General features: G+C 33.4%; 1 protein-coding gene and 1 long non-coding RNA gene across 4 annotated transcripts; one reads left to right on the forward strand and one right to left on the reverse strand.

Moving 5' to 3' along the window:
* The first annotated feature begins 520 nt into the window (after positions 1-520).
* On the forward strand, positions 521-2,675 carry LOC124445877. Its single transcript, XR_006948282.1, has 5 exons — positions 521-561; positions 679-775; positions 1,244-1,343; positions 1,536-1,600; positions 2,250-2,675. It is a non-coding gene; the product is annotated as an uncharacterized LOC124445877 (long non-coding RNA).
* On the reverse strand, positions 1,602-25,170 carry LOC124445861 (fibroblast growth factor receptor 1-like). Of its 3 annotated transcripts, XM_046996646.1 has the most exons (16): positions 25,091-25,170; positions 14,103-14,212; positions 12,710-12,943; positions 12,239-12,526; positions 11,188-11,508; positions 10,623-10,914; positions 9,778-9,929; positions 8,904-9,098; positions 5,587-5,694; positions 4,862-5,061; positions 4,182-4,304; positions 4,019-4,089; positions 3,908-3,948; positions 3,255-3,351; positions 2,713-2,830; positions 1,602-2,052 (listed from the first exon to the last, which is right to left on the reverse strand). In XM_046996646.1, exons 2-16 carry the CDS (start codon positions 14,200-14,202, stop codon positions 1,951-1,953), a joined length of 2,442 nt encoding a protein of 813 aa, XP_046852602.1. In that variant the 5' UTR covers positions 14,203-14,212; positions 25,091-25,170; the 3' UTR covers positions 1,602-1,950. The 3 variants fall into 3 exon arrangements, with proteins under 3 accessions (XP_046852602.1, XP_046852603.1, XP_046852604.1); XM_046996647.1 differs by lacking the exon at positions 25,091-25,170 and having other exon boundaries at positions 14,103-14,756; XM_046996648.1 differs by lacking the exons at positions 1,602-2,052; positions 3,255-3,351.

Below are 25,170 nucleotides of genomic sequence, written 5' to 3' on the forward strand. Positions count from 1 at the left end.
CTAAATTTAAAAAAAAAGCATTCCATTTCATTGGTGCTCATTTTTTTTAACCCAACGCAGCTCAGTTTAAGAGTTAGTTGCGTCCTTTTGATTAAAAAATTACGAATTTAAATTCACTTTGATGACAATTACAATTGCCTACATAGTCTCAAATAGGTGAATTTTGTTTGATCTTTGTGGAAAACATTGTGCGTAAGTTGCAGTGCCCTATTTCAAGATTCAATTCAGAACTGTGCGAAATTATTCAACCCAATTAACAGTTGTCCCTGATCTTACATAAACTTGAAGATCTATCCGATGCAATGCAATATGTGAAGTCTTTAATGTATAATGTGAAGACTAGTGTATTAATTCATACATACAACAAACGCAGGGATTAGTTCCTTTGAAATGGATGGCAATAGAGTCAATAAAAGAATCTTTATACACAAAAAAGTGACATGTAAGTTTTGTACATCGTAAGATGCGATATTGTTAGTTATTTGTTTTGCTATGCTGTAATGATCATGATTTCCTATAGATGGTCCTTTGGGATAGTACTTTGGGAGCTGTTTACGTTGGGTAAGCTATTTAAGAATGGAAAGAGAAAATGTCTTTTATAATGAACGCAAATACACAAAATTCTCCTGACCTAAATTACTCTTAGAAATTACAAGATATTTAAACATGTTTATATAGGAGGGACTCCATATCCAGGAATACCTGTTTCCGAAGTGTACAAAATTTTGCTAAGTGGTAAACGTATGGAGCCACCTATTCATTGCCCTGAAGAAATGTAAGAGCATATATAGCTTATTAGTCACCAAATCTTGTTCATTTTACTTCGTAGCAAAACATGCTGGAAGAAATAACAAAATGTGAAAGTGTAGCTTACTTGGTTTGTCTTTTTTATGTCAGAGTGGATTACTTAAGCAGGAATTCCAGGCAACGTTCAATTCTATTCATTAATGCACTTTAGGGTTATAAAAAAGTAATCATAGAACAACTATTTCTGGAAAAATTATTCAAACGCAGAGTGTAGAGAAACAAAACTTCTGCCGGTGTGAATAGATTGTATAGAATATATCAATGTAACATAACATTTTCAGCAGCATTTGCGAATTGCTCATGTTCTTGATTCAAGAAGCGAACCTCCCTTTAATACTAACCTTTACTTATGTGTGGATGAAAACTGAACATAGGATGATTGGAAAATGGTCATTATAGCGGACATGTATTTTCTTTTAATTTCATGAATCCACAGATCTTATCTGATGATGAAATGTTGGAACGAAAACCCAGAGTTGAGACCTACATTTTTGGAGGTGAAAGATAGGTTTGATGTTCTCATTTCGAGCAACAAGGTACATATCATATTATTTCTATCGCTGATTCAGTAACGAAAAGTTTTGGAATAATTTAATACACTATTGTCATAGCTGGCATGCTTTTTCATACAAGAATTACCAAGTTATAAGAACAAAAAATATTTAGTTAGACGTCATCAGTAGGTGACGCAAATGCAATCACAAGAATTTCATATTTTTCAATTTTAGAAACTAAACCTTGATGAAAAAATCTATGTCAATGAAAACATTAATAAAAACGAAAAGCAGTAAAGGTATTGTCCATGACTTAATTTTTTTTAATTAAACGTATTGATATTAGAATTATTTCACTCAAATAGAAAGAAAAAATGGTGATTTTTACTGTAAATAATGATTTAAATCATACTGTGAAGATAAAGTCACAAACAACAAAGTAGCTATGTTATTTAAGATAACTAAAAAATTAAATTTACGTTCAAGAAATAGGCATTTTATCATTGAAAAAAATTTAGATATTTCATGCACAGAATTCATTATACTAAGTAGACATTTTTTACGATGAAGGTCTATATGACAAAATTAAGGCAAATTATACAATAGTAGTGTTGTCAAACTTTAACAAATGCACTACCAAATATGAAGGTCATATCATTGGAATTGTCTCTATTTTTATTCCATTGATTTCTTCCCCAAACTCTACAGTTTTCATAGTCGTATCTTGATCTTTTTCTTCATTTTTCCAATTCTAAGAATAATAAAGTTTTGCAATCAATGCATTGCATGCTATCTGTGCTATTCACTTTATGTCTTCAAAATATGGGAATGAATAACAAAGATCAAATCTCCTTCTTTAATTTGCTCTCTGTAATAAATTGGTTCTTTTGGATTCTTCCCCTGATTTTAGAGTAAAAAGAAACACGAGTTTCTTTTATGTTATTGTAGCCACAGAGATCACTGAAGATTGACAATTGAGGTGTCCTATATTTATTTATTCAAGCCCTACATAAATAGTTTGTATTGAAATCATTACTGATTATGAATTAGAATAGTTTTAACATTATTACTATGCTACATGTTTGTATAATGTAATCATCCAAGTTAGTAAAGTCCTGGAAAAAGACAGTTGGTGTTGATGTTCCTGACGTTTCGAAAAACTTAGCAGTAGTCATTTAACGATCCTAGGCTCAAACCATTCATTTTATTATTAGTATGTCCCATAAATATCACTCGTCTTAAAGACCCTGAGTTAAAATGCCGTTCATTTATGTTATTAAGCAAGAAGATAAATGTGGGGCTAATATTTTACCTGTATTATATTCATGTAAATGGACGCTACACAATAAACCTTTGAGTATATATTCAATAAAATATTTATTATTAACTTATTATTAAACCTCAAATGTACCTCAAAAGCTTCATTCGGCGAAACTACGGAAACAATTTCTTCCAACACTCTCTTCATCTCTTCAAATGTTGGACGAAGTTGTGGATTTTCATTCCAGCTTGTCATCATCAAATCAACTCTGTAAATATGAATTAATGTAATTTGGGCGTGCTTTTCATTAAAGAAATTATGAATTTTATAACATACACATATAACAAAAATTTTCAGGCACAGAAAGAAAATATGATGCAAATATGATAATATAATAAAATATTAAATTAAAGTTTATATTTATATACAAGCAAGCACAAATTAAGATAAAGCTGGGAATTAATGAGAATACAGGATAACTGAAAACAAAGAGATAACTGAGAACAATGGAATCACTACGTAAGTAATAGAATCGCTAAGAATTCGTGGGAATAGAGGATCAATGAGAAAAAGGGATCAAGGAGAGAAGAGATTTTCATGATTCATACTTTCTAGGCAATATAGGAACACAACAATATACCAGCTGTCACATAGTAATAAAACTGTAAAGACACATAGAAAAATATTCATACATGTTCTCTGGACAATAAATTGGTGGTTCCATTCTTTTTCCACTCAGCAAATCCGGATACACGTTACTGACATGTATTCCTGGATACGGAGTCCCACCTGCAGGAAATAAAAAGGAGTGCAAGCGTTTCATGACACTTGGTATTGTATTATTAAAACTCACGCATATAGCTTTTTCATGCAATAAATGAATTCTTTTCTCCAGCACAATAGAAGCAAAGAGGAAGAGTACATTTTAAACATATCAATTAAATCAATCACATGCAATTGCATAAAAAATGTTTAACGTTGGCACAAATTTGAAAGTTTGCTTTGTCCAAATGGATTCTTGTTTTGTTTTGCATTAAAAACGGAAAAAGAAATCTATGCAGCAAATAATTTTGATCATGTTTCAACAGCATATACAATATTATCTTCAAATCTTTAAAGTTTGGTTTCACAACGAGCAAAATACAAAATACTTCACAACGGACAATTTCGTCAATTACTTCAAATCAAAGAGAAATATTTTCTTGCAATATAAATGTTTTATTTTATTCGTTCTAGATTTGTGGTTTTATTTTCTTTATTCCAAAGCTTGGAATATTGTAAGAGTGAAGAAGTAAGAAAATATAATAATTATAATAATGATTTCAATCAAATTTTATCAGCTTACCCAAAGTAAAAAGCTCCCACAGAACTACTCCAAATGACCATCTAAACCAAGTAAACGCAATGGCAAATGAGTTTCTAAGAAATAAGTAGCATTTTATCTGGCCCGACTTACATATCTGTCTTTTCCGTATAAATAGAATCTCTGATTGACTCGATTGCCATCCATTTTATAGGAAGTAATCCCTACCATGAAAGAATATGTCTATTATGATGTACGATAAGAATGGTCCCAAAAAGTAACCATTGAAGGCATAATGTTTAAAGGAAACACTAACTGGTGTGTTTTTCTTGTAAGCTTGATACTTGTAAATATCTCTTGCCAAACCAAAGTCTGCAACTTTGGCTGTGAAATCTTTACCAAGTAGTACATTGCGTGCAGCCAGGTCTCGATGAACGATCTGTTGTTAGAGCAAAATAACTCATATCAAGTTGTTCTCCAATGTTCTTTTGACTGGGAACAAAATATGTGAATGGGAAGTGAATGGAAGTTACTTGTTTCTTAAAACAACAGCTCATGTAGTCGGACTGTTGTTTAAATTGGAAGGCTTGAATGCTTTAATGTGACAATATTCTGAATTAAATCAAACTGAAAGAGAAAAATCCAATTTAATTGTTGCACTTAATTAGCATAATATGCAATGGCTAAACAAAACTCCGCGGTGATACGAATGTTAATGTTAAATTGTAAAATTAAAAACGTTAAATCCTAACATCCTGCTATCAAAATTTCCAAAAGAGGATCAATGAACACACAAAAAAGTTAAAGCCAGGAAGATACTTTCTGTTAAATGCTTTTTAAAATAGTTAATGGCACAGAAATTGCATTTTATTGTTGATTGTTTTTTTGGGTAATTGTGTCAACAAGGGATTTTTTCATGATATTGTTCATAACGCTTTTTGCTGTGTGCTGTGTAACGATATGACACATAATTTGGTGGAGAGAAGCTCTTGTTACCTTTCTTGAAACTAAGAATTCCATTCCTTTTGTGATTTGATAGGCCAACTGAATTAGATTCTTAGGTCCAAAATCTAATGATAAATCATTCATCAGGAATTCTTCATCTTTATTGTATCTGTCTCGACTGTCACGAAGAAACTGACGAAGATTTCCGTGTTCACAGAATTCCATTATAATCCATAAACTTGTTGTTTTACCTGTTAATAATTCCAACAACTTCGTGATAACTTTTAAATAATGATACAATGAATATAATATCTTTGGTGTAATTAATTGAGCATATAGAAGGCTATAATGTGAATCATATTTGCCTAAATATTTTATGAAGTAATACCTTCTATTTGTACAATTCTTTCAGTGAGCATGAGACTAGATGTGACTAGCTGGTACTATAGGTATTTCCAATTCACTCAAGAAAGCATTATTTTTATGTTTTGTGAAGTTTTAAGTTTTATGTCAGCATTCATGTCAGAATATTGTTCATGTCTTAAACTATTATTCAGGACACTAAAATTTTATGATTATACAAACCAAGATTTACTTTTAGAAACAAATAACAGTGCCTGGTGCAAGGAAAGCTCTAAACCTCTACATTCTATGGTATGAAAATTTTAAAACTTTACATCATCAAATTGACACTTTATCAGAATTTTCCATCCACTAAACTTTAAAGAAAAATAAAAGCTCCCTAAAAATGAACATTTGCCACCATAAATGCCAACCTTTTGTACAAGCTCCCAGAATATTCACAATATTTTCATTTTCGCCAACATGAATCAATATTTTTAACTCTGACTGCAAATCAATGACATTGTTTTGGTCCCCAACATCTATATTAATATCGATATATAAAATAGTATATTGTATAGGATAGTATATTTAATATAAGCAATATATGATGTACCATCCAGGATTTGGGTGTGCGCAAACTTTTTTCGAATTCTGTACTTTAGTTGATACATAAATACTAAAAAAGAATGTTTTTATTCGAAAGCGAATGAAGAAATTCTTAAAGGGTTATATCACGAATTTTAGCCCCTTTTTATTAGCTAAATTGAAAGACCTTATTTCAGTGATTTTAAATCTGCAATTATAATTGAAATTGGATTGGTGAAAGTGATTTTACGGACGTTCAAAGTCACGATTTTCAGCATTTTTTTTGCGAACTTTTTGATCGGTATGCTAATGAGTTGTGACGTAGATAGTTGAACACATATATCAACATGGCGTATTCTACTAGTAATCTTAATAAGAAACGCGGAGGAAAACGCTGTGTTGCTGGCGGACCTAATCAAATTAGTTGCGCCAATGATTCAAAAACAGAAGGAATGTCGATGCATCTGTTTTCTAATAAAGAAACAGAGCCGCAAAGACATAGAAAATGGGTAAATTTTGTGCGTAAACATAGACCGGGTTTTGAGGCTTCCTCTACCTCGTGTCTGTGTTCTGCGCATTTTGAAGATTCTTGTTTTGACCTTAATTTGAGGGTGCAAGTCAAGCTCAAAAGAAGGTTGAAGAAAGATGCTATCCCAACCATTGACGTTGCTGGGATTCCTGAACCATTACAGGACGAAATAACCGATCGAAAGCGCAGACAAGTAAGTTTACGCTTGTTTATGTTAATTTTCTTTTGTCATATGTAAATTCGATATATGTTTTGTAGATTATTCGACATACTCTCCATAAGCCATCGCCGAAGGAAACATGTTCTCTCGATGAGGAAGTACCATCTACTAGTGATGGAGCTGAGCATGTTGAAGTATGCACTGGGAAGCAAACGATTCGCCATTTGAAGAAGAACTACATGCAGTTGGTGAAGATATTTGTGAATCCCAGTCTCCATGTAAATCGTGCCATCGTCTTAAGAAAAAACTTACATCTTTACAAAAGACTTTAAGCTGGTATAAAAAGACAAAAGCATCTTTGAAGAAAAAGGCCCAGAAGTAGAATATGAGAATTGAAGCATCAGTAACAAATTATTTTACATATCAATTTCTAGAATATGTTGAACAAGTAAAGAATGTTCTTTTCATGTCTAATAAACAAGAACTTTCAACTATAATGGAAAGATATAGAGGAAAAGCACCCCGAACCTTTGTGCAGCCAGTTTCCCAACAAACGATCCAAGGCTGAGGCAGTGGTCAGACATTGCTTGGAGCCTGTCTGGAATGGAGAAGTAAGGCACCTCCTTCCCACCACCAGCCTGAGGGTTCACCTTAGGCAAGTGATAGTACCCTCTAGCCTCCCTATCTGGGCACTGATATACACACCTTTCCTGATGATTACAGTATTAATATAACATTGAATGGTATGTATACTTGTCAGATTGAAGATGACTATCTCACTCGATTGTGCAACTAATTAATTTTCATGAATAATTTTTTTTTTATTGTAGTTTAATGCTCAACATGCCCTTTGTGGATGCAGTGCACTCATGTGTGAAGACCTTATAAGATAAGTTCATGTGGCTTGCTATTTTCCATTTTTACATTTATGCTATGATTTAATTCCATATAATTTTTCTTTTTTTTTTTCCCAGACTGACATTGAAGAAAAGATTTTCTTTACCGTATAGTGCATCCATGTATCTCCTATTTGGTTTTCATCTAGGCATATTTCCTGACCATTCTAAACTCAGCAAAGAAGGCCAACAGTCTCTACAGTGCACAAGTTAAAGACCTTTCCATCATCGCCCCTCTGATGGTATGTAACCTTTGTGTTACCACTTGGATATGCTTTCCGAATAAAGTGGTAAACACAAGCAGGTAAAGGTCGAGTATTCTCCCATCCCATAGACCCACAAAACCATCGCATCAACCATCTGTATGCCACAGCTCTCAAGTACCTGAAGTAAATAAAAAGGTTGGACTAATTATTGTTGATGAAACAATGTTGATGATAACATTCTTTCTCATACAATTTACAATCTTACATATTTAATGATTGTGATGCTTGGCGGCGATAAGCACGTCCATTCCTATCTCTCAATAGTGGCCCGACGTTTTCAAGGACAGCCTCATGAACTAAAGGCCCAAATTTGGCATGCTGTGTTATGCATGATATTTTCTCAATGCTGCCATCGAATGTCATTTTCTGCAAAGCTGGTCCTATTTCCTTACAGCATCTGTACTCTAATGCGCCTTCTAACAAATCGGTATGACAGCATTGACAATTACACCTGAAACGTGGGAGCATTGTGGTTTATAAAGTAACTTTATGTATATTACAAACAGGAGAAAACAACAACTTACCATTCACCGAGTGGAATTACGCCATCACTTCGTTGTTCTAAGGTCGCAGGAGAATTCCATCGGGATCATCTGGAGTATGCACTTCATCACCATCTCCTGCGAGCGGTTCATCGTCATATGCGAAGTCGTTTAAATGCTCGACATAACCCACGGATTCCGAGCTCGAATCAGATACGCATTCAGACATCGAATTCGAATTATCTGAGCACTGATTTGAAGCCATACTTTCCGGACAACTTGTTTTTTAATATTTTATTGAAAATACTGTCATTATTTGTTTTAACACAAGAAAAACGACAACAAAATCACCTCCTATAATATAATATTATATTGACGGAAACAGACGTGTTCAACTATCTACGTCACAAGTATCAATATGGCGTCGTAAAAAATTCGCAAAAAGTACCCGACTTTGGAGGCAAAATTAAGGAACTTATATTTATCTGTTTAAGTCCAGCGACATGTCATAGTTCTTCAAATAATCCAAATTTTCAATTAAGCTAATAAAAAAGGGGGGCTAAAATTCGTGATATAACCCCTTTAACTAACTTTTTTAGATATATTAGAATCATCAAAAACCCAAAATGAAATCAAAAGCATTTAAAGAAAAACAAAACAAGTTTTTGCATGAATCAGTAAACATTAATTGAAAGGAGGGACTAATTATAAAATGTCAAATCAATGATCATTTATTTTAAAGTATGCTATCAAAGCGTAAATGAATGCAAGAATTGAGAAATAAAGAACTAGAAAATTTTTAAAGCCTGAAAGACAATATTGCAAAATACCTTTGGTTTTCTTCACAGCAACTTTAGTAACTTCTCTGCTGTACACGTAGCTGTTTCTTTTGACCATTCTGTTAATGAAAGGAAACCTTCTTCGACTTCCTTTCTCTCTCAGGATGTCTCTTGGATGAAATGCTGAAATACCAACTGCCTCTGCAAGCCAAACTACCCCAAATTCACCAGATCCCAGCTCATTTACTACATAAAACATAATTTCAGTTTTACTACTATATTGTGAATGGTTTGGACTAGGGAGTATCGTTACACTGTGGATGTAGATCGTCCAAGTTAGTAAAGTCCTGAAAAGGACAGTTAATGTTGAGCTTAACTAACGATTCGACAACCCAGCGGTAGTCATCTTCAGAGTCAAGAGTAAAATGACTACTGCTAAGGTTGTGGAAATGTCAGTCAACATCAACATCAACTGTCCTTTTCAGAACTCTATTAACCCTGGCAGTCTACATCCACAATGTTGCTATCATATTTTTCAAATTCAATTAAGCCTATTAAACAGAATACTGAAGCAAAACCATTCAAATGGTAAGGTCAATGACAACTTTGTAATAAAATAATAAAATCAACCAAGGAAAGCAAAGCAAAAGAAAGGTGAACGATTTCCAACAAGAACTAAATGTAAATGTGAAATTTATCCTTTCAATAAAAATTGAAATTTTGGGCGAGTTAACGGAAATGGTAAAAGAAGAATTTAAACTTCAGTAGAGTATGCCCCCTGCTTATTTATAGTCACTACATGTTTGGCAATATTTTACCTTCACTCATTGTAACAACAACTTACCAAAAGCGCTCTTCAATCTATATAGCACCTTAAAACTTGCAGGCAGACTACATCACTGATTGCAATTGATAACTAACTTACTGAAAGTTATTCTTTCTCTGGGAAATTCCCACTCAGGTATAAATGGAAGCTTCTGTATTTGCTCTTGTATATTTCCATTCATATCAATCTTTTCAATGTAGTCAGGCATAGGAGGATAGGAAAGGAGATAAAAACCACCGTAAATTTTCTTCCTTTTGTACAATACATAAGATGTGATGAACAAAATGACGAAAGAAAGAAGGCCAGTAGGTATAACAATTATTATCATGGTTTTCGTCGATTGTTGTCCATTGACAATGTTAACTTTATAAATGGAAACAATACTTTACAACGTGATTATGCTAGCAACAGCAGATAACAGACAGCTCTTGACACAAAACATTTATGAAGATGAAGCTTTTACAAACGGAAACAATACTTTACAATTTGCTCATGCCAAAAACATTCCAATAACACACAGCTATTGCCAGAAAACGTTTATGAACATTATGTGAAACTAAAATTTCTTTTTTTATTGTGCTGCAGAGTGAAAGATATTTTCCATGTTTTTATTGTTTCATTTTACTCCAGTCTTCATTAATGCCTTGTGATTTTGCATTGATACGACGTATATGTCTTAATTGTTTCACACATAAAAATTAAACAGTTGTGAATATAAAGTTCAGGGTTGTAGTGAGATCGATAATTTTAAGGGAGTCGTTTTCATATACTCAAGTTATAATCTATAGAAAACAATGGATTTCAAAGGAACTTACTACGGTAAGTAATGCATGTATGTATATGAGCCCCCTCAAATTATCAATCTTACTAAAGCTCTGCATGGGTATGTTCGAAGACAAAACTCTGAAAATTTTCAAAAAGAAAGTAAGATCGATGAGAATGACCTGCCTGTTGGTTTGGATTCCTTGATTATTGTTATTATGGGTGATGTATCTGTTCCACCTGTATTGTTGGCAGTACAGCGATACCTGCCCTCATTCTGTACTGTTAACGAATAGTTGGATGAAATATATTTCCAATCTTCGTTATTGTGTTCTTTACAGAAATCAAATTTGCAGATGAACCATTTGAAGGTTACTGGTCGTTGGTTATATATCTTGTTTAGCCTACAGTTTAGAACCGAAAATCCTTTCTTCAAAAGTATTACTTGCTTGTTGATTTCAATTTTAGGTGCAACTACAAAAAAAAAAACACCGAGGAAAAACAAATTTTCCCCATCATTGCTGGATCTAGGGCAAGTCTAAGTATATTAAAACTCTCATTTAACACTATAAAGTTTCTTTACAGCTAATGCCGTTTCATTTGCAAAGCTTTGATCTTTTTGGATTAGCAAAGACTTACTGTTTTTAGTAGCATTTACACACTCATTTGTATTTATATTCTTTTATTTTATATTGAAGAAATGCTGGGAGTTTACAGTAATTCGACCAGTTTCTTAAAAGGACTAACCGAGGACTTGTATTGAAATGGTCTTCATCTCATATCCTTTGATATTGGTGGCATTTATCTTGTAGGATCGATTGTAATTAGGAAATGTGACAGATTTAACTTCAAACTTGCTTCTTGTTATATATTCTGGTCCAGTGTGGTTTTTGCACAGGTTATTAGCAGAAAAACAACTTGTTATGAGTTCATGATCTTTTAAACGCCACCAAAAGATATCGGCAGCAGGATAAGACGTTACGTTGTAGGTAAACGTTAAATTCTTTCCTTCACCAAGGGAAAACACGTCGGCGTCATTTTCAATATAAATATTTGGTTTGATGAATTCTATATTTTCAAAATATAAATGATAACTACCCAATTTAGTAAATATTACAATGCAAATGGTTGTATATGATATATATGTCACACACTTTCTATTGTTTTCAACGTCGTTATCATTATATGATATTATATGAGCACTGTCTTTCACTCACAAGGCATCATCAGGCGAATCAGCTAATATCCAACCAAGTCGGCCAGGTGTTATTTTGAAACAGAGTTGTTAAATTATTTCCGGAAATTAAAAGAGAATGTTTGACCTTATACGGGATGAAATGAAGAGTTCTTACGTGCATCCCACCCAACTCTGCTGACTCATGTTTCTGTATCTTGCACGCTCAAGAAAAACAACGCCTTTTTATTTCAAATGAAAACATTCAGTAAGAGATCAGTTTTTTCCCTCAAATGCCTACTAATAAATACAAATTCAGACCACACAAGTGTAAAATAAAGACGACCAATTGTAAAATTTAGCTACGTCATTACATACCTCAAAAAGACCAACCTGATATAAGAGATGATTGATTCATCTCTTGAAGATGCTTTCTTGTGAGGAAACACAGTGTTGCAAACATGACAGAAATATGAAATTGCATACAGTTTGTATATACCAATTTGCTTTCATTTGCATGGTATATACATAATGTGACATGTAGTGTATTTGAACAGTGATTTAAATTTCCAAAAATTACAAACGCTGGGAAATTAATTTAGATAAAATAACTAATTAATTTACCTTTGAGTTTTATCGTAACTTTCTGAGAAGATTTGTAGTGAACGAGTTTTCTTTCAATTGAGCACTCGTAGCTTCCTACGCTTTCAGGTGTTATGTTAATTGGCAACTTGCAGTCTCTTTTGCATTTCTTTTCTGTCTTACCATTTCTTTTCCATGATATTCTATAATAAATTGCTATTAAATATGAAGGGCCAATAAGCTTGCAATTCAATGTAACACGTTCCTTGTAATCATATATGGTTTTGTCTGGTTCTTTCGTGATTAAAGGTACTTGATAGGATGGAATTTCTGGAATATACAAAACAGTGATTCAATTTCAGGCCTGAGTAATTTCAAAAAACAACGATCAAATAAAAAAAAATAAATTGAGAAGTCGAATGAAATTTCTTCAAAATTTTCTTGTTAAAGCAAAAACTATTAACTGGGCTAAGAGTAATTTGGGATATCATTTATCATATTGAGTCGTCTTACCTGATAGAACCATGATATTGTATTGCACTTGGCAACGGTTGCAGGTGTATTTATCTGATTTTGTCAAGTTTGTAACATTGAAAACATTTTTGCTCAAAATTTTTATTTGGCTGTTGTCAACATGTAAAATTTCTCGTTTGCTGTTCAGAATTTGAACATTTAAATCGTTGTGATTTACACTGCAATTAAACATAACCCATTCACCAGGAAGTATGATTATTCGTATCGGTCTACCTGATAAACATGAGAAAAAAACACAAATTTAGCGTAAATTATTTGTTCAAAGATGCAATTTTCGTAAAGTTTCATTGCAGATAACGGTAAATTGAAATTGAGAGAAAACATTCACAAAAATAGTACTGAGTCACTTTCAATGAAAGATATAGTATATATATATAAGGACAGTTTGAACAATTGATAAATATATTTGTAGTGATATGTGTAGAAATAGTACATTTATGGTTATTGCTTGGGTCACGGGCTTATTGATTAGTGGTGTAAAAACTTCGAAAGTCATGAGGTCTGTTTCCATATCATACATCATAATATACATGCTAAGATCTTTTTGGCTAATTATTGTCTGTTGAATTAATTGCTTCAGTGTATGTTATTGCCGTGAAGGAAACTGGGAGAATGTGTTTGCGCAGTCATTCTTATAACAAATTTCGGAATTTTCAATTAAAAGCAAAATTTTTTGAGGAGTGGGGGTGGGTGGTTGTACAATTATGCAAATTCTAAACAGCTAAGCACGCAGTTGTTTCCAAGAAATGGGAACATATCAAAGGAAATACTAAAAAACAGATGTATTGCGGATAAAACTTTTTAATAACCTTGTCGACACATTTAGATTAGCCTAGAGTAGAATTTTTCCCTATGAAAACTTTTTTTTTCTTAACAGAAATCATTCATGTTGGGCTTTAAATTTTCAGAAAACTTGCTTGAAACTTTATCTACAAAATAGCATTTTAAGGATAAGAAATTTTAAACGTGTATTCTCCCTAACAACGCTCGTGCTTTTACACGTTTAGCCTTTACATAGTCCCCCTTTCTGTCTGAAGACCTGACGATGCCACTGAATCGTTTTTTTTAATTATGTTTTGGTGTGATTTGATTTTTTTAAAGTTAACCACTTTAGCAGCTAACTTAAATGAAAATCTCAGTATTTGCAAAGTGCATGTTAGTTGGAGGAACTCAAAAGGACATCAAGCATCTTTATGATGAAAATATTCTGCTGTTATACTGCATAATAGTAAAAAGAAATCCTCAATAAGTTACAACAAAGACTAAGATTTAACTTCATCATTAATTTTCTTTAGAAATGTTATTTCATTCATTGTTTTTTGGCAAATGATCAAAAACCCTCAAAGAATTCTGGATTATTACTCACCCTTACCTTTTTTAAGACAACTTGAAATATTGGATGTACTCACACGACTGTCAACAAACACAAAATACAACATCAACACTCCAACTTTATTACACATGAGCGTCATCTTTCAGGTTCTTTAGAAATATGGTACCCACCAACATTGAAAAAAATAAAAAATGAAAAAAAATTTAACCATAAGCCACTGATTAAAAACATGTTTCACTAAAGTGTGAGAGCAAATAATTATTCACAAATAAATCGTCTCACTAAGATAAGTCTTTTAGGCGAAAATCTTTATTTATCAATTTTGGGAAAATTCATGCAAAAATAATAATTATCTCCTTGAAATTACTTTGGAAAAAGTTATATAACTTTTGAAATTCTCTAGAACAATGCATTATATAATTCTCAAAGGGGTAAAAAGTTACGCAACCCTGTTTGGCAACGCTACCAGACATGATCACCAAAAACATTTTCCTCCTGTATGCCTTTATCGATGTTCTTAACCTGTTTTATTCACAGAAAATTCCTATAAAAATATATTAGACTAATAGCAAATCTAAGAATTACAGTATGCAAGACTTTTCGAAAAACCAATGTGCACTATCCTGTTTTCTCATTGATCAATGGATTTGCTTATGTAATGATAATGTGTTTCATTTAACAGATTAAAACACCATATTTCAAAAAAATTAACGTGCTTATGCAAAATTCTTCAATCATTTTGGTAATGTGAATCATACTGTCATGAAATTAATGGAGCTGAAAAGCTTCAAAAATTGAGTTGTGTTTTGAAAGCAGAGTCACTTTCAAGAAAACTCAATCGTGTGCAAATGAATATTTGAATATTTGAATATACCCCCTCCTCCCGCCCCTCCAATTAATGTTTTACCTACATCACCGAAGACGAAGCTATTATTATAAGGTGACAGAAAACATTGCGCTATGTCTAACTTTTCGTTAACTTGTCCAAGAAAGCAATTAAAGCTACTAAACTACACTACACAGTAGTTCGACTTTTTCAACTGCTTTAGATTTATGTTTTTCTTTGAACGAGCCTCGTTGTATGTGACACAGTATGGCTATTCAAACCGTCATGACAAAATTAAACTTAATTGATGTAGTCACTAAACTTTGTATTCTGACGTCTTTCAACTGAATATGTTTTCCATTATATTTAACATTTTGGGTATTTTTAAGTGGCCACAGTGTGACGTATACTTTCATTATTTTCGAAGACTTTGAAATGGATGTTTACACTATGCACAGCTGTATAAACGTAAAGTACTTTGGAGCAATACTAAAATATGAACGACTTTAAAATTATGCACAGTTAATCAATTATATCTGGCGCTTACTGATGCGAATATTAAGTTTTAAGCCAGTTCCAAAATATTTCAACTCAACATTGAGTTCAAAATGAAAACAAAAGCTTTTATTGCGTAAAGTATTGGAGGAAAAGGAATTAGATTTTTTAAAAAGAACATTTAAAATAATGAGTTGTCAAACACACTTCAGGTGGATTATGCTCACAAACAAAAAATCATGCGTTATGTAGACAAGCTGTGATATGTTTATAAATTACATTAAATATTTCTTAGTCGAGAAAATGCTCGTACAATAAAATAACAAGACCGATGAAAGAGAAACAATCTAAATCGAAAAATCAAGGAGAAAGTCATGTTAAATTTGATATTAAAACAATTTATGAAAAAAAATTCACAGCAACAACCGTAAAAGAAAAAGTTCATGTGTCAACTCTACTTTACTATACCTAGCCCTGTCTAAATGTATTGACTCATTCAATACAGTTTTCTCATGGACAAGGACAGGTATTGAAAAATATGGTCAATATTGTTCTGTTTCCAAGTTTTATCTTGTATTCATTTGGTAAAACCCTTTTTAGGTACAACTACAAAAAATTTGCTAAAGCATAAAAATCAACTGATCTTTTATGAGTAAAAATAAAATAAAACAGTCCGATAGCTTATAGCTCCTCTTTAATCATGTGTTATACGAAGTTTAAACAACATGTCAAGTTACTTTCATGTCGAACTTAATTCTACCTGATCTACCGCAACAGCAATCCAAAAACTTACAGCTTTTTTCGACACTTCCTATATTTTTTCGTGCTGTATGCCTTCTATATGCAACCAAACAATGATAATTAATATCCCACTTTGAAATAATGCATTTTGAATTCCACTTAAAGTTTATCTTTAAAAACATATGGCATATAGATATTATTTGATGTCATCACTGCACCTTTTGGACACGACACTCTAACGTCACCGCGCGTGTGTACTTTTAAACATTGGAACTGGCATTCATTAATGTGTAAAATTATACGTAAAATAAAAGAAAAACTTTCGTTTTGCAATTTTGTTGGAGATGAAAAGCAAGCTTTGAATATGTGTGTAGTGAAATGAATATGTCGACAAACATTAAAGAAAATCTTGACGCAGTAATATTTAATAAAATGACAATACAAATTTTAAGTTTATGATCATTATTATGTGTGTTATATTTATATTGATACACATTTTTTTATTCTTTTGGTAAATTTTACGTGGAAAAGATTGAAAGAAACAGTAAACAGTTTTGTCAGATATCATTTTATAGCTTAGATTTTGTAAATGCTGCACTCTATAATTCGCTTAAAACTCTGTAAAAAAATTTTATTTGTATGCTGGGAGAGCTATTCTACAATATACTACCTAAAGTGGTAAATATTGCTGAGAGTGCAGCCCGAACTAAACCAAAATATACGGGGCTGAAAAAAGTTATTAAATTCTGGACACGAAAACAATTATTGTGCATTATCGCAAACATCATTTTGTATAGCGTGCTTTTGACAAAGTGAATTGATGAAAGATTTTAAGATTTCATCGAAAATTTACTTCATGTAAGGTAATATAAATGATGCTTTTTCATTGAATGAAAGAATTTGTGGCCCAGTACAATATGAATACTAAAATTTCCCTCGAAAGGTGGGTTGTGGTATCAACTGGCGAAGTATGGGGAATGAGACGCCGTCCAGCATTTTTATTTTGGGATGTTTTATATGCTATCAAGAAAAGCATTTCATCCATTTTCATAATTGTGGTTAGTGGTATCCACACTGGTGTGTTAATGGTTTGGGCACCATTGATTACTTCATTATTCTCTTTAACACTATGAAAGAAGCTTTTAGTTTGGAGAGGTGTGCAGGGAAAGTTATGTTTTTGAGCACAATGGTCTTCGGCCTAAAGTGTCCGTTTGACACAGGGTGTCAACTTAATGCAGGACCGCTTAATACAGGTTTGACTGTATTTTACATTTCATTGGAGCAAAGAGAAAAACGCTTCGTGAAAATTAATACCAAAATACCCCCTTCATGTAATCTCACGGCCTCACGTGACTAATCTGACATCTTCGAAATTCGCGCGTTATTTCATAATCATTAATTAGCATTTTGTCCTTAGGCGTCGATCTTAAAGGCACACTCACTTGGAAGTTCTCCTTTTTAAGCAGCTTTGAATGTGTTCAGTTTACGATTAGGAGTTTACAAAGTATTACTGCCATCATGGTAGAAGGGGAATAAATTCAAACAGCGAAATTTATTGAACAGAGTGAACGAGAAAAGCGAACGACACTAAAAGCAAATATGGCAGAAAGCACGAGTACAAAATGTCTAAAATAAAAGACACTTCATTGCCTCAAAACTTGACACAATATAGTTTAAGTCTTATTTGGTTCCTGGTAAAGTTGTAAATGTACAAATATTGACGAAGAATTTCAAGACTTGGCTGTTATGGAGAGAGAAAAGGTCTCAACTCTCAAGTACAGCGAAATATAACAACAGTGTGTTCGGGAGAGAGGTATGTGAAGTATATATACTCCACCTAATGTAAACTTAATACTGTTAATCGTTCTGAAATTAGGGATGATGAGGCTCAAATTTTTATTTTTTCATCCCATGTGGTTTCCTTATCTGTCAATGAAATGACATTGCCACATTTGTTCATTTTTCAAAATTGGTTTTCATAAGTGCTGGTGCATCACCATTAAAACTCATTTTAATCATTTTCATTGTAAATATTAAAAATTTTATTCAACCCAAATGCTATATCGTGAGATCTAAATTTAAGAGCTTTTCTCCCAGATTTAGGATTTGACACTAGTTTCAAGCTCTCTATCATGTTTGTTTTACCCAAAACCGTTATGAACTTGAGATTGTGTCTGGTAAATGAAGTAGATACAGTGTCATATTCTGGCCCTAGCTGCTGGTATTTCTGTTGTAAATACATTTCAATAAAATACTAAAATCAAATTTGAATTTTTAAGAAATTTTAAGACTTTACAGGTAAATCAGTATTCTTCTTTTGTACCCACGCTAATAGCGTATTTAAATAAAAGCTTGGAGAACTATCAGGCTGGCAGCATATCAATTTTTTTAAGTGCATGGGAAACACTCACCTCTGATAAGGAAAAAAATTTCACACAATTCCGATATAAAGAGCCTTACCCAAGCAAAACAGCTACCCGAGCTTGAAATGAACAATATTGATTTAGAAATTAGCAAATTACGCAAAAAAGACGTTTTGCAGATTTCTCACCCTGAATCAGGGGAGTTTGTATCTCCAATTTTCACTTGCCCCAAAAAAGACGGTTCTTTTCGCATGATTCTTAATCCATAATCCTTAAACAGGCATGTCAGATATCACCATTTTAAAAGGGAGTGTGTTTGGTCAGCTATTAGGCTTATGAAACCAAATTGTTTCATGGCATACATCAATCTCAAAGATGCTTACTATTCCGTACCTATTCACCCAGCATATCAAAAACTCTTCAAATTTTGGTGGAGAGGGCAACTATATAATTTTGTCTGTTTTCCTAACGGCCTAGCCATCTACCCAAGAAAATTTACAAAACTCCTCAAAACTGTTTTTTTAAATTTACGTCAAAAAGGACATATTTCGGTTGGATTTATTGATGATACTTGGCTGATACTTGGTGATACTTGGCTGACACATATGCTTCATGTGTTCGGAATATTCAAGATACCATCTTCTTATTTAGTAAAGTAGGGTTTTACGTACATCCGGATAAGTCAGTTTTAGTTCCCTCACAAGTAATTACTTTTTTGGGTTTCCGACTCAAATAAATTCTTATGCGAATATCTGTTACGACAGAACGAGCTGAGAAGATAAACGCATGTGTCATGAGCTGCTATAAGCTTCTCACCCCAAAATGAGGGATGTTTCTCGGGTTTTGGGCACTCTCACTTCGAGTCTCTCGGGCGTAATGTACGGTCAGTTGCATTATCGCTGGCTGGAAATGGATAAAAGCGATGCCCTTAAGTTAAACCGGCGTAATTTTGACAAGACAATGACCCTGTCTTCAGCGGCCATACATGATTTACGATGGTGGCAGTCATTAATATTCACGACATACAGGCAAATTACTCACAATGAACCTAGGATATGCCTAACTACTTTTGCGTCGTTGACAAGGTGGGCTGCTCCTAAATGGTGTATGTGCTGGGGGAAGCTAGACGCCCTTGGAGGCTTCCAATCATATAAATTATTGGGAAATTCTTGCAGTATTGTTTGCCCTTGAGTCGTTTTCTTCAGAACTAAAAGGTCAACATATTAAAGTATTAATTGATAATACTACTGCTGTAGCTTGCATTAATCAAATGGGCACATGCCACTCAAGGTCTATTCACAAGTTGACATGCAATGTCTGGACCTGCTGCATTTCGTATGATATTTGGTTGACAGCAGTGCACATTCCATGATTACAAAATGTCACTGCGGATCAAGAATCTCGAATATCACGCAGAGAAACAGAATGGCAGTTGAAAAGACTCTGTTTGCTTGTGCCATTCAAAAACTAAACGTAACTCCGAACATTGATTTGTTTGCGTCAAGGTTGAATAATCAAGTGAAACCCTATGTTTCATACCAACCTGACCCGTATTCTATAGCTGTCAACGGCTTTACGTTATCGTGGGCCAATTATACATTTTATGCGTTCCCGCCTTTTAGCATAATTTCGCAAGTGTTACAACAAATAGTACGAGATAAAAGCACAGGACTAGTCTTAGTCCCTCACTGGCCAACACAAAGTTGGTGTGGCCAGATTTAATGCAGATGCTAATAGCACATCCTGTTTTTTTACCTAGAGGAAGAATGACCTTAACTCTTCCAGCTCATCCGGATCAAATCCACCCTCTCAATACAAAATTGGAGCTACTACTTTGCCATTTATCGGGGAACTCCTCTCTGATAGAGGCATTTCACCAGAGGCTTCTCAAATCATCCAGCAGTCTTGGCGCACCGGTACCAATATTCTACATACTTAACTGTTGGCAACAATATTGCAACGCAAACAATATCAATCCTGTCGCGTCCTCTGTAGAAGAAGGCATTAATTTTCTTACAAAATTATACCAGGAAGGTTTATCCCACAGCGGTATTAATACTGCAAGGAGCGCCTTATCCACTATCCTAGTGCTACCAAGTGGCATCTCGTTTGGTACACATCCATTCCTTGCTAGGTTTGTTAAAGGCGTATTTGTTGCAAGACCAGCTCTTCCTTGATATGCCATGACCTGGGACGTTTCAGTGGTATTGAAACATCTTCGAAATCTCCACCCACCAAAATTCTCAATTTGAAATCATTAACACTAAAACAGTAATGCTTTTAGCTTTATTATCTGGTCAGCGATGCCAAACACTTCATGCATTGGATATTTCTCATATGGAGAGGAAAGAAGATCGAATAGTTTTTCATGTGCACCAATTGCTCAAAACATCTAAACCTGGTAAGCATGCTGCTCCTTTAGAATTTCGAGCTTATCCACCAGAGCCTGGGTTATGTGTATTCAATTACTTGTCCCATTATCTAAATGCCACTGCACCCATACGAAATGGTGCGAGACAACTCCTATTGAGCTATCAAAAACCTTATTATTTGGTCACTTCAGCGACAATTTCCCGATGGTTAAAATATGTGTTAAAGGATGCTGGTATAAATACTGAGGTTTACAGTGCACACAGTACTGGAACTGCATCAACTTCTGTGGCAAACGCATTGAACATTTCTATGGACACTATTATGAATGCGGCTACATGGCGTAATGAACAAACTTTCAAACATTTTATAAAAAACCAATTGAGGCAAAGAACTTTGGCAATGATCTACTTTCTGCCATTTGTGAGACATGAAATGTGAAATTTCAAGTAAATTATTTTGTTATTAGTTATTGCTCATGTTCACATTGCTTTAAAATCTCACATGACTTCCTAGTGACGTAGAACAGTGACGAAATAGAATTAGAAAATTAAACGAGACTTACCTGAAGTCGAAGTTTGATTGAAATTCTATGAGTTACTGTTCCGGAACTAGGAAGTCACCCACCAACTACTAACTTATTTCTTTTCAAATGATGTTAAATACTACTTGCCTCCCAATACGTACGTGGACATTCGCAAATTTTTTAAAAACTGATCTTGATATCGCGCGCTCTATCTCAAATGACTTCCTAGTTCCTGAACAGTAACTCATAGAATTTCAATCAAACTTCGACTTCAGGTAAGTCTCGTTTAATTTTCTAATTAGTTTTGCCACCATTCAAGATGGCGGCTAACCTCAATCATTACTATCATTGAGTTCTATAATAACTGGAGCGGCTAAGTTTACTGGGGCGAGGATGCTAAAAAATGGCGGCCAACGGACGTATTTCCGCTGAAATGATCGCTTTGCAGAAAAATAATATTCTCGACCTCCCCCTGGTGTCTATAGTAAATTATAAAGAATTTTTCACAAACAAACACGATATCACAGAATATGGATATCGTTAGTTCCATATTCTGTGACGATTCTTTTTTGGCATTTCTTTTATAATGCCAACACTTCAATCGTTCAATTGTTGCATGTCGTAGTTTCCACAAAAAGGAACATATCGCTTCTCACAGGTGAGGTAGTTGTTTGTTTTGTTAGTCCGTCAACGATTGAAAAGCAATTATACATGCACTTGAAAAGCCATAAAATACATATTAAAGATCGTATTTTTTAAGATTCACTTGAACGCCAAACATACTGATGTTTTCCTGTTTTGTCTATAAAATTCTGCATACTTTTCTGTCATTTGTTAATGCATGAAATCGTAAATTTACCTATCTATTTGCAAAATAGTTACCCTAAAGCAAAAAGACCCTGCACACATTTTGCTCTGTGAAAGTATCAAAAGAAATGATCAGCCCCAACAGTACCCATGATTTGGAGCAGAGCTTGTTATGTTCTTTTTGCTGACAACATGCAGGGAAGACCAAGAAGCAAAGATGACTGGAAGATGTTATTGACCAGGCAGAGTCTTAAAAAAATGATAATGCTGTAAAGATAATTGATTTATTGTCTTCCTTATCCAGAGTTATTTAATTTGATCATTGTGAAATTCTATGGATGGAGACAATGGATTCACTAATGATGCCTTGAATGCTTTGAAGTTAAAGTTCATGAACCAAAAAAAGATGGCAAGAAGGTTGTGTGTGTTTTGATGCTTAATTAAATGTCAATTCACAACATATAAAATGGAAAGGCCATAAAGTTTGTGTCTATGTAAACATTTGTACTGAGATTGATGATGACTCGATGCAGATGTGAAGCATCAAACTGTATAAGCCATTGGGTTTTATATAACTTAATGTTTAAATCATGTCATATCTTTATCAAAATATTTTAGTTGAGTGTTGTTTAAATGTTACTAATATCTAATGCACTATACTGAAGCATTAAAGATTCAGTGATGAAACCTTTAAAATTACTGTACTGTATATTTCTTATATATTTCTTATATTTCTTTAAGAAACAGTTTGAGCTTATTTACCTATTAGAGTACAGAATGGAGATTTATCATATGCATCATTGCTGCTTTTTTAAATAAATGTTTTTCACTTTTCAAAGCTTTTCTACAAAAATTTTGCTTCTTATTTCTTTTCATAAGATTGATGATATAGAGGTAATATAATCCAATAACTTTATAATTTCTAGAAAGCTTTTAAGCCTTGCCTTTTATTGCCTTGCTATGACATATCCATATGCATTTCATCATTCATGTATGAAGAAAACACCAAATGTGGATACTCAGAGAACAAAATGCACTACCAACTGCTTATGAAATTTATTATTGAAGTGAAAACTGTGTTAATCATTCAAATTGTGCACTTATATTGAAAATATAGGAAAAACAAAAAAAGTGAAAAAGAAGGGTAGAAGTATTAAAACTAAAAATAAATTATAAACACCATTGGAAGCATAAGTGTTTTGATGATTATTTGCATTTTGCCCAATTTATATATCAATATAACAAAATCAAAATGTGCTACAACTTTACAAGTATTTGATGCAGTTGCACTTAAGAACATCACAAAAAGGTTACTTAAAGTAATTTCTATACAATATTACCAAACCTATGCAGACTTGAGTCTTTTTGAAATTTAATATGAAACTCAATTACAGAAAATCCGTAAATATCCAGAGATTTAATATTTACTTTTTTAAAGAAACATATAAAAATCCTACAATTGTGGCAAAAAAAAAGCCATTGCCTTTCCACGAAACGAAGCAAAATAGCAATGATAACAAATAAGCTAAATTCTCTCCCGTGAACCATTGTGGAGATGAGCTATGATATACTTTTTTGTATAGACTAAAGAGTTTAATCGATCAAACAAGTTTGACGCTGGTAAGAAAACGACGCATATCTGCATTCATAGATGTGTAGCCGACATATAGCTCTTTCATCGATAGTTATAAATACATCCTCGTAGCAGCCGATAACTGGAAAGCTAGGTTGACTCGCTGTTACGAATTGTAGGTTTTTATCGTGATTTTCATCAAAAAATTGCTTGCCGAATCCCAAATACACACATACATTTTCTTCATTCTTTCCTCAGGAGGGAGTGGGAAATTATGAAATTTTCGGAAAAGCGGTCGATTTCGGTAAATCTCAGCGGCAGCGGACGAAATCCGCCATTTTTTTGGCATCATCACATATCTAAGGCCGCGCTTGAGATAGCCGCTCCAGTTATTATAGAACTCAATGATTACTATACAATTTCGGCGGAGTCAGATATCTAGTAGATTGGGTTCTAGGTCATTGTATGACGCGTGCATAAACCACATGGAGTTCGGCGTATTTTTTATCGAAAAACAATACAAGAGATTGTGGCAGATGTTCACAGGCGCGGTCACAGCCTTTTCATTTGTAGTGTGTCGTTTGTATCAAAGTCAACTTCTCAAAGCGTTAAGTCGAGTTCATTAACAATTTAAATTCGAAAAATTTGCGTTCTGCGAAAATTAAATGGTCTACAATGTCACAGCTGCTTTAACCCAAGTGAAATAAAGGAACAGCATTTGCTTAATTGAACGTTATTTTAAATAAGAATACTTCGTTTTTTAAAGAAATTAGATCTGTTTCGTGCGCTGAATGAGTTAAAGATGAAGGATAAGAAGATTAGATCCCTTATTAACTGTTAATTCTAATGCATCTGCACATAAATGTCGATGTTGTGACGTGTTTAGCAAACGAATATAACGAAAAAACTATTTTATGCACTAATGACTTATGTATAGCACTAGCACAGAACTTTTGATATTAACTTCTCTATTTAGGACATAAACAACTGAATTCATGAAAACAAAAGTGCTGATGTTTTTAAACATCGATTGTTTTATTACTTTCTTCTGCAAAAAATTTTTTATCAAAGTATTGGTCTTGACATAAAAAGTTTTTTCCGATTATTTTAGTAATAACAGGATTTCAAATCAGAAAATGAACAGACTGGGAATGACTATTATTAACAGATCTTCAGCTATTTATACGCAAATCTTTCAATTTGAAGAAGTCCGATAAACATTAATTAGTTTAATATTTTTCAAATGAAAATAATTCCTTTTCCCAACACAATATGAAAGGCACAACTTTTTCAAACCGGTATGAAAATAAGTATGAGAATAAATACCTGACTGCAAATGTCGGATACTAGCGAGTGTTTTTTCACTTTCTTTGTTTCATACTTTTGTATTAAGCCGCATGCCAACA

This window comes from Xenia sp. Carnegie-2017, unplaced genomic scaffold (assembly GCF_021976095.1).
Source record: "Xenia sp. Carnegie-2017 unplaced genomic scaffold, XeniaSp_v1 HiC_scaffold_22, whole genome shotgun sequence".
NCBI classification, from domain to species: Eukaryota; Metazoa; Cnidaria; class Anthozoa; order Malacalcyonacea; family Xeniidae; genus Xenia; species Xenia sp. Carnegie-2017.

What these genes read in the sequence shown, in the direction of transcription:
- LOC124445861 (XM_046996646.1), bottom strand. Translation starts at nt 14,202, where the DNA reads ATGACGCTCATGTGTAATAAAGTTGGAGTGTTGATGTTGTATTTTGTG. An exon ending in CAATATCATGGTTCTATCAG is followed by an intron (nt 12,527 to 12,709) that starts GTAAGACGACTC and finishes TGTATATTCCAG; the next exon opens with AAATTCCATCCTATCAAGTA. An exon ending in AATTCTTAGTTTCAAGAAAG is followed by an intron (nt 4,305 to 4,861) that starts GTAACAAGAGCT and finishes CTCTAACAACAG; the next exon opens with ATCGTTCATCGAGACCTGGC.